At 36.5% G+C, this 13,417-nt stretch overlaps 1 protein-coding gene across 9 annotated transcripts in view; it reads left to right on the top strand.

Annotated features, from left to right (window-relative positions):
* LOC110257598 (uncharacterized) overlaps positions 1 to 13,417 on the top strand; it is a 755,702-nt gene that overhangs the window by 472,869 nt on the left and 269,416 nt on the right. For 7 of the 9 annotated variants that reach the window (XR_002340440.2, XR_014834361.1, XR_014834363.1 and 4 more), the window contains one exon: positions 9,194 to 12,788. The exons of 1 other annotated variant lie outside the window; for it this stretch is intronic. Coding sequence is in view for 3 of the 8 variants with exons in the window: in XM_085005946.1 (XP_084862072.1) it covers positions 9,194 to 9,355 (162 nt within the window). In the remaining 5 variants the exon portion in view is untranslated. Of the gene's footprint in view, positions 1 to 9,193; positions 12,789 to 13,417 lie in introns of those variants that run through there. One more of the 9 variants, XM_085005945.1, reaches the window with a different exon arrangement.

Raw genomic sequence — 13,417 nt, 5'->3', positions numbered from 1 at the left:
TACCAGAGAGTAGAAATCAAAATTTTAAAAATATGATAAAGGAGTTTCCATTGTGGCTTAGTGGGTTAAGAACCCAACATACAGTCCATGAAGATGCGGGTTCAATCCCTGACCTCGCTCAATGGATTAAGTATCTGGTGTTGCTGTGACTATGGCATAGGCTGACAGCTGTAGCTTCGATTCAACCCCTAGCCCGGGAACTTCCATATGCTGCAAGTGCTTACATGAAAAAATAGGGGAGACAAAGATAATAAAAAGATTCATAAATGAAAATCAGAAGAATTAAAAAAAATGTTTCAATTTGATTCAGATCATGGCTATGCCACAAATAATCTCCAGAATTTGTAAAAGATGAAGTTTTCCAGATTCAACTATAAATTCAAAATTTGTTGAAGGTGGTGACTGGGAATCAACCAGACATATTAAATAATAGATTAGACCAGTGTTTCTCAACTAGAGGTTATTTAACCCCGCTTGAGGCATTTTGGAGTGTCATAACTGAGAGCAAGAATGCTAATGAAATTTAATTTCTCTAGTGGAATCTAAAGGCCAGGGGTACTGCTAAACATACTATAATGCACAGGACAGCCTGTCACTCACAAAAAGCAAAGAATTAAATAGCCCAAGATATCAATAGGGCCAGGGTTGAGAAATTCAGGACTAGATCAAGGTCAAAGTCTATAAAAAACAGTTGAACTTCCTCACTACCCAATGAAATGGAATAAAATAAACCCAGGGCTACAACCAGGTGAAAAACCTACTATAATTAAAATAAAAAAGTTTTTTTCCTGTTAGACTGATATAAATTATTCAGATAACCTATTTATTTTTAAATCAAACTGGATTTAACAAATACTCCCATCAACCCACTGTCCATCAACTATTTTGTAGCCTGGGTTCAATACATACTTTGTCATGAAAGAGTGGTAATTAATGGCAGGAGGATGAGATGCAAAAGAATAAACTTAATTGTGTGTGAAGGGATATATATGGTGAGATGGAAAGGAAAAAGAAACCAAGTAAAGACTAACCAATTGAGGAACTCAGAAAGAGTAAGGATCTCCTAGTTTTGTTCTTCTAAGAGTTTATTATTATTAAGCCACCATTACTTATTTAAGTAATGCATCTTTGGATCCAGAGTAAATTGTTTTCGTCATATCCGTGAAAGAGTAATAGCATGAGCAGCAAAAGTAGAACTAGTCTTAATTTTGTATGTGCTATTCACTGTTACTTTGTCAAATTCTCACTTTACTCATCTGTAAAATGGTGCTAATATGTGCTTCATAAGGTGTTGAGGATTAAATTAGATAATGTACAAGACATAGTTATAATACCTGTCATTCTTTGTAGTCATTAAATATTAAATACTGTTAAGTTTAGATGATGATGATGATGATAACTACCTATAACACTTAGGTTGGTAGAAAGAATGAATCAAGTCTGGCCAGGAAGGCATAATATAAGAAACAGAGTGGATTGGCATAGAGAAAGAGTTGGTTATGACAAGGTCAGTGTGGTATCAAAGTTGCAGCAAGTCCGAGTCTTCAAGGAAGGTTACCGAAAGACTAAGACCTCAGAGATTACACAACTATAGATTTCACAAACAAGAAACTCAAAGTCTAAAGAAGGAAAAACAAAAAACAAATTTCCTTTACCTTCCCACTCCAATCTCTGCAAAACTCTGCATAAGGGGATTAAAACACAATTGGTTTACCTTGTTGCTGATGAAGGAACCATCAAATGAGGCAATGCACTCCCATAGTGCAATCAGTTATCTTTAGAGCCAGAGGAAATAGTATTGAGTCCTCAATGTCTTACTCGCAGGCTTAAGATTCTCATCCTCTTTCTAGACTCACTAATGGAAAAATGCTATGGAGATGAAAAGTGCTGGAGAAAAAACAGGGGCCTGTATCATGAAAGAAAACTATAATTAATTGCTCTGTAATTATTAAAATGTTTTCTATTACATGATTTAAAAAGGAATTTATGTGTTGGGGGGCAGTGGGTATATGGACACTCATTGTGCTTCCTATTCAATTTTGTCATCACCCTAAAACTACTCTAAAAGTAAAGTCTATTTAAAAAAAATCAATATGCCAATATATCTATTAATCCAAGAAGTCATTTAGAAAATTGTTTCTAAAATCTAAAAGAAAAAAATTATCTGTCCCATGCATGACTGAAAAATGAGTGTTGTATTGTATGTCTACTATAGGATGTGAATTCTACATACTTTATGCTTATCTTTCACAGAAACCTTGAGATATTGCTAGGATTTCCTTTTACATGTGAAAAACTGAGGATTAAGTAAATTATGTTGTCAAATTTCACACCCCTTAGTGTATGTCAGAGTTATAATTAGAATCCAGATCTCCAATACCTTTCTTCAATCTTTTCATGAGACCATGTTACCTCAGTTGGGTCCAAATCATACATTATATTCTTCAGAAGGTGGCAGCAACAGATTCATAAACGGAAGATTGTTTTCATCTTTTTTCAATACCCAAGGAACAGACAGTGGAAAAATTCCTCCAAGTTTTAACAAAGTTGCAATCACACTAGTACTTTTAATGACATTTTGTATTATTTGCTCAACCATTTAAAACTGTGAAAACTATTTTAGCTCAAAGGCTGAACAAAAACAGGTGGTAAGCTTGATTTGGCACAAGTGCTGTAGTTTCCCCACTCCTGAATTAAAATATTGTATGAGTACAATATTTCCTTATAGTTTATGTTTTCAAATAGTTCGCTGAATAGAAATTTATATATAATCACTTTAAAAACGGACAATTCAGTGGTAGTTAGTATATTGACAGTGTTGTATCACTACCTCTATCTAGTTGCAAAACATTTTCATCCCTCCAAAGTAAAACCACTTACCCATTAAGTAAGGTTTCATCCATATTGTAGATGTATTAGAATGTTAGTCTTTTTGTGGCTGAATAATATTCAATTGTGTGTATCTGACACATATTGTTTATCCATTCATCTGGTTATTGACACGAGCTGTTTCCACTTTTTGGCTATTGCGAATAATACTGCTGTGAACATGCATGTACATTTACTTGTTTGAATCCCGTTTTTAGTTATTTTGGTTATATACTTAGGAACTGCAGGGTGAAGTATTTAACTTTTGGAGGAAGCAGAGAACTGTTTTTCAAAGCAGCTAAACAATTTTACATCCTCGCCAGTGATGTCCCAGCTTCCAGTTTCCCTACATGCTCATCACTCGTTATTTTCCACTTTTACAATTATCATGTTCTAGTGAGTACTAAGTGACACTTCATTGTGGTTTTGATTTGCATTTACCAATCAATATTGATGTTGAAGATCCTTTTATGTACTTGTTGGTCATTTGTATATATTCTTTTGAAAAATGGCCATTTGGGTACTTTGTCCATTTTTTTTTTTCTTTTTAGGTCATATGGAGGTTCCCAGGCTAGGGGTCTAATTGGAGCTACAGTGCTGGGAATTATATATATATATATATATATATATATCTTATTTATGTCTCTTGAATTCACTTTAGAATTCCAATACTCTCTGTAATGAAAACACAAGTAAAACATAAACCAACCTCTTGTCTGAAGCAGATTTTAATTTGTGTAGGCAGCCCATTGCTTAAACAGCAGGAAAGAAGTATAAAGGTAATGAAGTAGAATTAATACATTTCAAAGTATGAATCAAAAATTCCCAGAACAAAGTCCAACAATATAAATCTTTGTTTATAGTTTCATGATTGGTAGTTTTATGACTGTCAAGTGAATTCATTGAAAATATTAATTCAATCTTTCTCTCCCACTGATCATAGCCTAATACATTATAGTTTAATTATACTCCTCATGGAATATATAGTAAGTCTTAGCTGCAATGATAATGCCTCATGTCCATTGTAAGAACGAAAAGCTATAAATTCATGAAAAGATTACAATGCTGTGGAAACAATGAGATTCTGACTTTTTTACTAACTCTGATGTCTTGTACAATTAACCTAATCTATTAACTGTAAAATATTTCTTTTGTGTTACCTGTCCTTCTTGAAGATTTCACTGGTCCACAGTGAACTAAAAGCCATGAGGGTGATATTTTCATAAACTATAGTAGACACTGATATTTATCTTTCTATTTATTTTTGAGTTACCTTCTTTCTCATAAAACATTAGTGATGATAATTGCTGTCACTTTTTTTGCTATTAATGTGCTTAAGTGTCAACACTACGTTAGTTTTTCTCTTTTACATTTACAAATATAAATATATATTCACCTTTATGTATACATGAGCATTATATATACATTTTAGATAATCTATCCATGCACAAATATCTAAACACCTATATGTATGTATATGTGTGCATATCTATATATATTTGTTTTATATATATTTTGTTAATATGACATTCCTTGTACAAATATCTTTGGAAGTCTTTTTTTTTTTAATTTTTTTGCTTTTTAGGGCTGCCCCTGAGGCATAAGGAAGTTCCCAGGCTAGGGGTTGAATATGAGCTGCATCTGCCGGCCTACACCACAGCCATAGTAATGCCTGATTCTTAACTCAGTGGGCCAGACCATGAATCAAACCCGCATCCTCATGGCCACTAGTCGGGTTCATTTCCACTGAGCCACAACGGGAACTCCAGAAAGTCTTTTCATCCTCATTTCATAAACAAGGAAACTTCTGTTTGGTTCATAAATTTGTTTTGGATTTCACTACCTCTACTTTAAGTTCAGTGTTCTTTATATCAGATTACACCTGCCCCTGATTGAAGGCAACAAAACTTTACTGGTGCAATAAGGGTTACTATTTTTTTAAGCATTATGACTTTGAAAACTCTATAGAAATGTTTATTAGATTAAGAGATTGTATTCTCAGTTACGCATTTTTGTGGAAAAATAACATGGTGGTTCTTGAAATAACTTAATGATTGATCCTTCCAGCATATCAGATTCCCTTCCAACAACATACATTTTATAAAGTCAACACTTTTCTTATGAAATAACAGAAATGCCAGAGGAAGCATATAGCTATATAATCATAGAGCTGATCATGATAAAATGTTTTCATCCTGAAGTTTGGAGGTTTTTTCCACTGTTTGGTTTAATTTGCTCATGTATTTGCATCCCTTTAAAATTTTAGTTGGTGGAATCAATTCTGTAGAAGAATAAACAGATCTATTTCATTTAGAGTTTCCCACTTCTCTCCCACCCAGTTTCTTCTCTGTGTCCAAACTCAGGCAATGAATAATCACAATATAAATAAGAGGGCTAGGTTTTGTAAAACTTTGTGTCAGTGTATCCAAAAATCTCTGCAGTTACTTCTGGAGCACCAGTCACCACGAAATGTAAATACTTTGAACAAACTCAAGTGACTGGAAAATCCCAACTGCATAGTTTGCATTGTGTTAGTCATCAAGGAAGAGGTGCATCAGAAAGAAAAAAAAATTCATAGAGAATTCAGCAATGTCTCTGGAGGTTTAGTAATTTGAAGAATACTCTTTTTGAGATTCGATATGCTTCTGTTCTTATATATTTCCAAAGAGCCATTTATGGTTCTTCTAATCTGATGGGATGCAGCAATGTGTGACTTAAAATATTTTCAGTTTCAACAAATGTGCATAAACAAAAAAGTTAATGTTCATTGATATTGAGAGCACCCATAGCTCACTGTGGGTATGCACATATTTCTACAAATTATAGAAGACAGCAAAAAAGTGTAATCAAAATAGACATTACACAGCTGTCCCTGCTGTTGAGCATCTTTATCCCATGTTATTTTGCCATTATTTATTTTGTTTTGTTTTTACCTGTTTTGCATGGCACTCTTGAGGATGAAATACATGATTTTCCTTTCAGGAATTCTAGACTCCTAAGAAGTAGAATACTGAAAAAAATGTAATAGAGTTAGAAAAATGGCACTGTTGGATTATGCCCTTGTTAATGATTACTATGAATTCTTTGTTATTCTCCTTAAAAGATCTGCAGTTTAATTCTGAATTAACCTTAATGACTTGCTTGACCAGTGTAAACAGACAATGTGATGATGTGTTCTTACATATATATATATATATATATATAAAATATTTGATTTGCAATATTATATTAGTTTCAAGTAGAAAACATAGTGATTCAGTATTTTTATAGATAATATTTCATTTAAGTTATTACAAAATAATGGCTATATTTCCCTGTAATATACAACATATCCTCTTGCTTATATATTTTATACAGAGTAGTCTGTGTTTCTTAATCTCTTACCCTATCTTGCTGCTCCCACCTTCCCTCTCCCCACTGGTAACTGCTAGTTTGTTTTCTATACCTGTGAGTCATTTTCTGTTTTGTTATATGCATCCATTCACCTGATGGCAATGTGATGTTCTGAGACTTTTGAGGCTTGATCATTAAAAGGCTTGTATCTGGGTCTCTGGGAACACCTGTTGTGGGGAAAGCCAGCAACCATATAAGAAAACTAAAACCTTTATGTTTGAGAAGCCAAGGCATATGGAAAGAGACCATGGAGACTGTGATGCCAGAGAAAGAGAAAAAGAATGGAGCAGGAGAAGGATCTTTGAAGTGCCAGATACATGAGTGAAGAAGTCATCTTTGAATACTTCAGCCCTGTTCACTCCCAGCTGGTGCCATGTGTAGATCAGTGGTCAAACCACCTGCTTAGCCTTCCCCAAATGCTGAATCCATAAATTTCTTAGCAAAACAAAAGGACTATTTTAAATTACAAGTACAGTTGACCGTTGAACAATCCTCCATGCAGTCGAAAATCTGTGTCTAATTTATAGTCTGCCCTCCACATTCCCGATTCAACTAGCCACAGATCGTACTGGTGTACTATATGAATTGTGTAGTCCTGTAGTATTTACTATTGAAAAAAAAATCGTACATAAGTGGACCTGGGCAGTTCAAACCTGTGTTGTTTAAGGGTCAGTTGGAATTTGTTTTGCAGCAACAGAATAGACTTCATCAACTCATTTGGATTTTTTCCTGGTCTTGCAAACTTGCCAACTCTACTGGAATCATATAATTAGAGAAAAAGAGTTTTTAGTGTTCATGTTGTTCAATACTTTGTAGATAAGAATAAGATCAAGGTAAGTGAAGTGACTTATCTTGTGTCCACACATTTGGTGAGTTCCAGGGCTGTAGCTAAAATTGCAAATTCCTGGGTTTAGAAGATCTTTTTCTATTCACTTTAGAGAATATCAATTGATTACTTTAACAAAAAAAGTTCTAGAATTTGAATATTTTTGCCTCTCTGAGGATTTCCTGAGAAAACATAAGCAGATCTGAAAAAGTTCTTTGCTGTAATGATGGAGATTGAACTGGTAAAGTGAGATTAACCAGGGTAAAAATATAAAGTGTTCATAGTACTTTATTTTTATTTTAGAGTTACAAAGTTTATATTGAAATATTTGGTTGTTTTGGGCTAAAGCATATGCAGGATTATTAGCAGTTTCATAATTAATGATTAATAATGCAATAGTTGATATCTGATGTTAAGATAAAAATGTAGAATAAAGAGAGACAGAAAATCATCTGTATGGCTACAAGGGATTTAATATTGCTGTCTTATGTAATTTAAATGATGAAAATGGCAAAGTAGGAAGAGGTTAGATGGTAGTTGAGTGTTGAGAGGCTCCAAGGCTTAAATGGCTAGTAAAACTTCTAAACAGAGGATATAAATGGTTGGATTTACATTTAGAGAAACCATCTTGGTGGTTAGGTGGGGGAAAGATAGGAAAAAAAAAAAAACTGGAGAAAGAATACTCAATTAGCTGGCTGTCAACAAACTATGATCAAAAGATAATGAAGACATGAAATGAAGTAGTGGCAATGGGACCTTGAAAGAGAAAATGTTTGAAAAAGAAGAAGTAGAAATTGCAAGGTGATGGTGACTGATGACTGGGGTCAAGGAAAGGGAAGAATTTACGACAGTGCCCAGGTTTCCAGTTTAGAAGTTTTGTTGGGTGACTGGTTCCCTGAACACACCTAGAGAATGCAGGAATAAATTAGTAAATAAATAATTGAGTAAAAAGAATTCAGTTACAGATATGACGATTTTTTAAAACATCTGTGGAATAGTCTTATGGCTATGCTTCACTGTCTCTCCACTGTCAAGCTTTGTCTCAACTCCCATCCCCTAAACAAAGCCAAAGGTTACCTCCCTTATACCAGCTCTATTTCTCTGCATCATACTTCCATTTGTATCTACTAAAGAGTACCATAATAAACTTAGGTTACATTTATATGTCCATATTTCCTTCTATATTACCAGTTAGTAGAGGCTAGAGATTATGCCTCTTAGTAGGTAATTTTGTAAATCACTCAGCCCTTGGGCTAAAGTACTGATACAAAATAATAATAAAGTAACTTTTCTGATTTGTCCTCCTACCAGGTATGTGGCTTCCATGAGAGTACTCTCGCTTCAAAAATGGGTTTCTGAGACATCATACAAAAAGTACCTTTTCCCTATTTCTATATGGTCCAGTATGCTCCCAGCATATCTCCAAATGCTCCAATATTTTTTGCCAGTCACCTTGTTGGAGAGACAGAGGAGTTACTCTTGTGGCTCTTTCCCAGTACCCCAGAAAATGTAGCTGCAGCAGTTGTGAAGATTCATTCTCTCCATGTGTATTTCTTGCATTTTTTCCCAATCTCACAGTAACAGCTTCTCCTGGAATTGAAACTAATTGAACATGGAAAACATATCAGGCTACGGCATATCCTGATTTTGCAATATCTTGGTATATGAGTTCATTCTTGTTTGTTCACCACAATTCAAGTGAAGTCCTAATGTATACAAGCTGTAGAATATGTAAAATTTGTATCATACATTCTTAGTCCTCAATCTCAAGGTATGGGAGACTTTTCAAATACCTTTTCTCAAGAGAGTCACTTCAATTGCTCTCTAACTAGGCCTGAACCATTAACAGCTGCTTCCCATTTCACGAGCCTGTGTGGACATGGGCAAAACTAGCAGAAGACGCTCATTACAGAACAAGGGTGTGAGGAGGCTTTGACAATGTGTCTAACAAACTCAGAATTTCTCCAGGGTTGATTATTTCACAAACGTATTGAATTTATTCACTCTTATTATACATCCTAGTTTGTATCCCATTTGGATTCTCTATTATGCTCATCCAATCATACTGATGACTTGATCTACTAACAATTGCTTTCTGTTTCTTAGGAAGATGCTGCCTGTCCTGCAGATGCCCACAATTTCATGTGTGATGACGGCTCACGCGGACCAGCCCCACCAAAACAATTACTTCCAATTTACTTTAAAAAGGGGTTTGTCGTTCTATCAACCATCCCCAATCACTGCCACCCTCTGATTTTCCAACTTTAGAAAATCACAGGTATCTTCTGATTTTCATCAGCCTTCAGTTCCAAAAAAGAATATGCAGGGGCATTTTAAGATTTTCCTTTTATTCACCATTGTACCTTCAATACTGTTACATGCATAACACTAACTACAGTAAACACTTGATAAAACCTAAGACAGTAAAGTGGCTTTTCATGGAGTCTGGGACTGGAGACTGCTGGGCCAGTCTGAACTAGATTCTTAAAATAGGCCCTTTCCTTGCTGTGTGCCTCAAGGGCACTGCTTTAACCATTGTTTTAGTTGTTTTTTTTTTTTTCACTTTTTATGTATTTCTGGATACAGGTGTTCAAGTATTGCATCCTTTTGCACGTGGTAGGAGACCTGTTGCTGATTTTACCAGTGTTGTCTGGGTTTCGAAAGTCGGCTCTGAATGTCTGCCCTCTATTCCCTCCAACTGCCGGCAGTCAGAAGTCGTAATTTATCAAACTGCCAGAATCTGTTTCTTATTAGCGAACTTTCCCTTTAACACTTTAAATCTGGGCTCATCGTTCAGCTTATTGCATGATGCCAGAATCTGATTATGCTTCAGCTACCATCTAAAGCCTTCCCTGTTGCCAGGTCCATGAATGCTTTCTATTAGCCTTTCTCACCCCAGAAAAGCTCTTCATAGTGTAATGAAAATTGTAATGTAATTGTAATGAAAACTATCACAGTTCAGGCGCACAAAAACGGAGTTGGGCAGCCACTGAGGATCTGGTCTTAGACATGTCCCTGCACCACAAGAACTTGAATTTGCTGTGAATGTATCAAACCGAGGACATCACCAGCCATATCTGGAGCAACAGTTGTTAGCAACAACTTTGTGGTCTCAAGTTTACCTCTTGTTACTGTGCAACCATTTCAGACCCCAACCAATCCTTGCTTATCAAGCACCCCTACTTCTTGCCAGCTCCAATTGTAATTCTTGACAAGTAAGTTCCGTAACTGTGGTTTGCAGTTTTTGCCTTTATAAGCTTCCTCCAGTTATGTAGTCTAGAGGAACACAATTCAAGTGCTTCTTGATTCTGTGTTTCCCAGACTACAGTCCTAACAAACCCCAGATAAACGCCTCCTTATTTCAATTAGGTCTCTGTTTCTGAAATTTTTGATTAACACTATCATGGCTTAGAACTTTGGTTATCTCCTCTGCATGCCGCATGCTGCCTCAGTTTGAATCTTCTAACACAAACTCGTACCTTTCAATGTGGAAAGTCAGTTTCAAATAAAAGTCTTATGATTAATCAACAATAATCTCAGGGGAAAATTATAGATATTGGGGGGGGATATTGTTTTATTTTGCTTTGGATACAGTGAGTCAGAGTTCAACCTTCTTTTCTTTTCTACCTCCCCAGCTTCCATAAGGTTAATTAGTATGCACATACACAAGAGCACAACCCCCCATACATTTTACTTCCAAGCAGAGACAAAAAATCAGTTTAAGTTAATGGATCTTGACTCGGAAAAACACTGTCTAACAGTGTCAAAGAGATGGTCTAGCTTCCTTGGGCAGTGCTGACTCATCGAAGACAGATGTTAACTTATATGAGCTCTAAAATTTGAACAAAACCGAAATGTATCATTAGTAAGCCTTATGAAATGTTTCTCAACAAACACTGGGGATGGACACACACACACACACAGGCAGACTTAGAGCTTCCAATCCATTCTGTTCCATTCTGATTTTGTCTTATTGCACTATTCTCTGCTTGGATATTATTTTCCATAAACTAAACTTGAACATAATTATTTGATTATCATACTGAGGCTCATTTTTAAATGAAAGGTGAATTTTGGTAATTTGTGTAACAATGCAAACTTAATTTCCCTACTAGTAAAATTAGGTAGTGATACTGCCTAATGGCAGGGAAAAGGAAATTCCCAGAGAGGCTACATTGGAGGAAGATGGGCAAGGAACTGGGGTGGCTCAAGGACATGCCCATGTTTACATCACCTACCTAATAAATAACTTGGCCACTAAAGCTAATGCTTTCTTCTATATTGGATTTGTTCTTATTTATTTTTTGAGTTTATAACTTCAGAACTTATAGGGGGAGATAGGATAAGATTGAGGCATGGAAGGGACCCAGACGATTGTGGCACGAAAGTCATTTCTTTGTGGTTTGTGTAGACTACGAAAACCAGATATGGACTTATGTTGTTGTCAGAAGCTCCCCTGGTCTCCAAGGCTGGTAAAAGCAGAGTAAGCAGATGCAGAGCCATGCCGCCCACTGCCCCAACCCACAAAACAGCCAACCATCCCCTAAAACTCCAATACGGTTTGGGTGGTGAAAAGCGCCGAGAGTGAAATGAAGATCTGACAAGGAGAAGCAGCAGAAATTGAGCCAAGAAAAGGCCACTTAAGAAGAAAGCAATGGGCTGGGTAAAGTTAACAAGCCACAGGCTAACGTTTCAATAAGGCTGGGATCAAAAACACTTGCGTGGCACCGCCCAGCGTCCGTCACGTGGGCGCCGTGGGAAGAGGGCTTGTGTAGGGGCCCAGAGCTGCACGGAGAAGCTTCGCTGCCTGTAACCTGCGGTTCTGGGTTTCGGCTCTCCGTGGACTCCACCAGCCGCTGCCCTTGTGGGTTGTAGAGGAGCCTCGGCAGCAGCGCAAGCGTGCACAGAGCTGAGCCGGCCACTGCCCCTGGAGCCCGAGGGCAGGAAGGTGGGTGCCTGCCGTGGTCGCGCCATGGGTACCAGGATGTGCTAGCTGACTTTTGGTCCCCCTTCTGTGGCACTGCGGTGTCGCGCCATTCCAGGTCTTTTTGACAATGAAGAAAATGCTTTGTTTTCCCACTGAAGGTGGCTTTTCTCGAAGTTTGGCGTCCAAGTGCGGGCTACCAGTGCTGTTTCACGCTTGAGGGTGTTTAGAATGTTACAGTGGATTAAAATTAAATTCGTGAAATTGAAGTTTACCACGAGGTTAACGGAGATATCGGGGACTTCTGTGAGAAGTGATTATGACTCTTTTGTTCCATTTTGGTGAATCTCGCCTTAGGGAGTGGGTGAGGTTTGGAGCCCATGAACTTAAGATCCCTGATGGTGTTTATTGAGTGATGGCTCCATGCCAGGCACCGTTCTGGGTTCTGCTTCTGGATGTAGAGACTTGAATGTTTATAACAATGCCTTTTCCCAATTTAGTAAAAGGGCCTAAGGTGGGGAGGAAGGAGGGGAAAAATAAAAAAGACCTAGAGGTCTTCTCTTATGTGTAAAGAACATCTAAGATTATTCTAATGTGATAAAATCAGACAGCAACTGACTAATGGATGCCTGTGGGGGGAAAAATGTTTTGAATTTTAACAAGATATTTTTGTGCAGAGTTCAGAAGGAAGTATTTTCCTTGGGATGCTTACGTAGTTTAAAAATGAATTGTAAAAAAAAAAAAATAAATAAAAATGAATTGTAGTTCTGTTGAAAATGGAGGCCATGCCTCCGTTATGCCATGTTTTTAAATGTCACTTTCTTTACTTCTGGATATTTACAGCAAAAACAAAACAAAAAAACAAAAAAAACCTTTATATGACTTGAAATATTGTTCCAGATCCAATTAATTCTAACTAAATGAAAGTTTCTGTAAGTATTACCAAGACTCTCACAACATCAATGCTAAACAAGCTGCAGCATATGGAACTTTAGCCAAATAAACATCAGTTACATGTTAATTTAATCTACTGTTTTTGTTTTTGGCTGTCATACCAGTTAACAATAGCTATTTTAAGTATGTCAAAACTCATGAATCAGCCAGGAGGCAGTCTGATCAATAGCTTGGTTACTGGTCTCAATTAATCTGAAAAGAAATATGTTTCGTGTCACAAGGATGCCTTAAGTATGCCAGTCAAGCTATGAGCTAGTAGATCAGTATTTATTTTAGCTGCAGTTGCTTGATGGGTATTATTAACTCAAGAACCATTCTAGAAAAGAAACTGTGAAAAACATTATCATAAAAAATTAAATATTTTAGTTTTCAGTCTATGTTCTGGTTACTATGGAAACTGGCAACCAGCCCTGGAAGCAATTAATTTTTCAGAAACACATTCTGGAGTCTGG

Source organism: Sus scrofa, chromosome 18, assembly GCF_054392235.1.
Source record: "Sus scrofa isolate SSC_HxYL_T2T_F1_AM1 chromosome 18, Sscrofa_HxYL_maternal_Yorkshire_Landrace_v2.0, whole genome shotgun sequence".
In the NCBI taxonomy this organism is placed as follows: domain Eukaryota; kingdom Metazoa; phylum Chordata; class Mammalia; order Artiodactyla; family Suidae; genus Sus; species Sus scrofa.
This window is presented reverse-complemented; position numbering and strand designations above follow the sequence as displayed.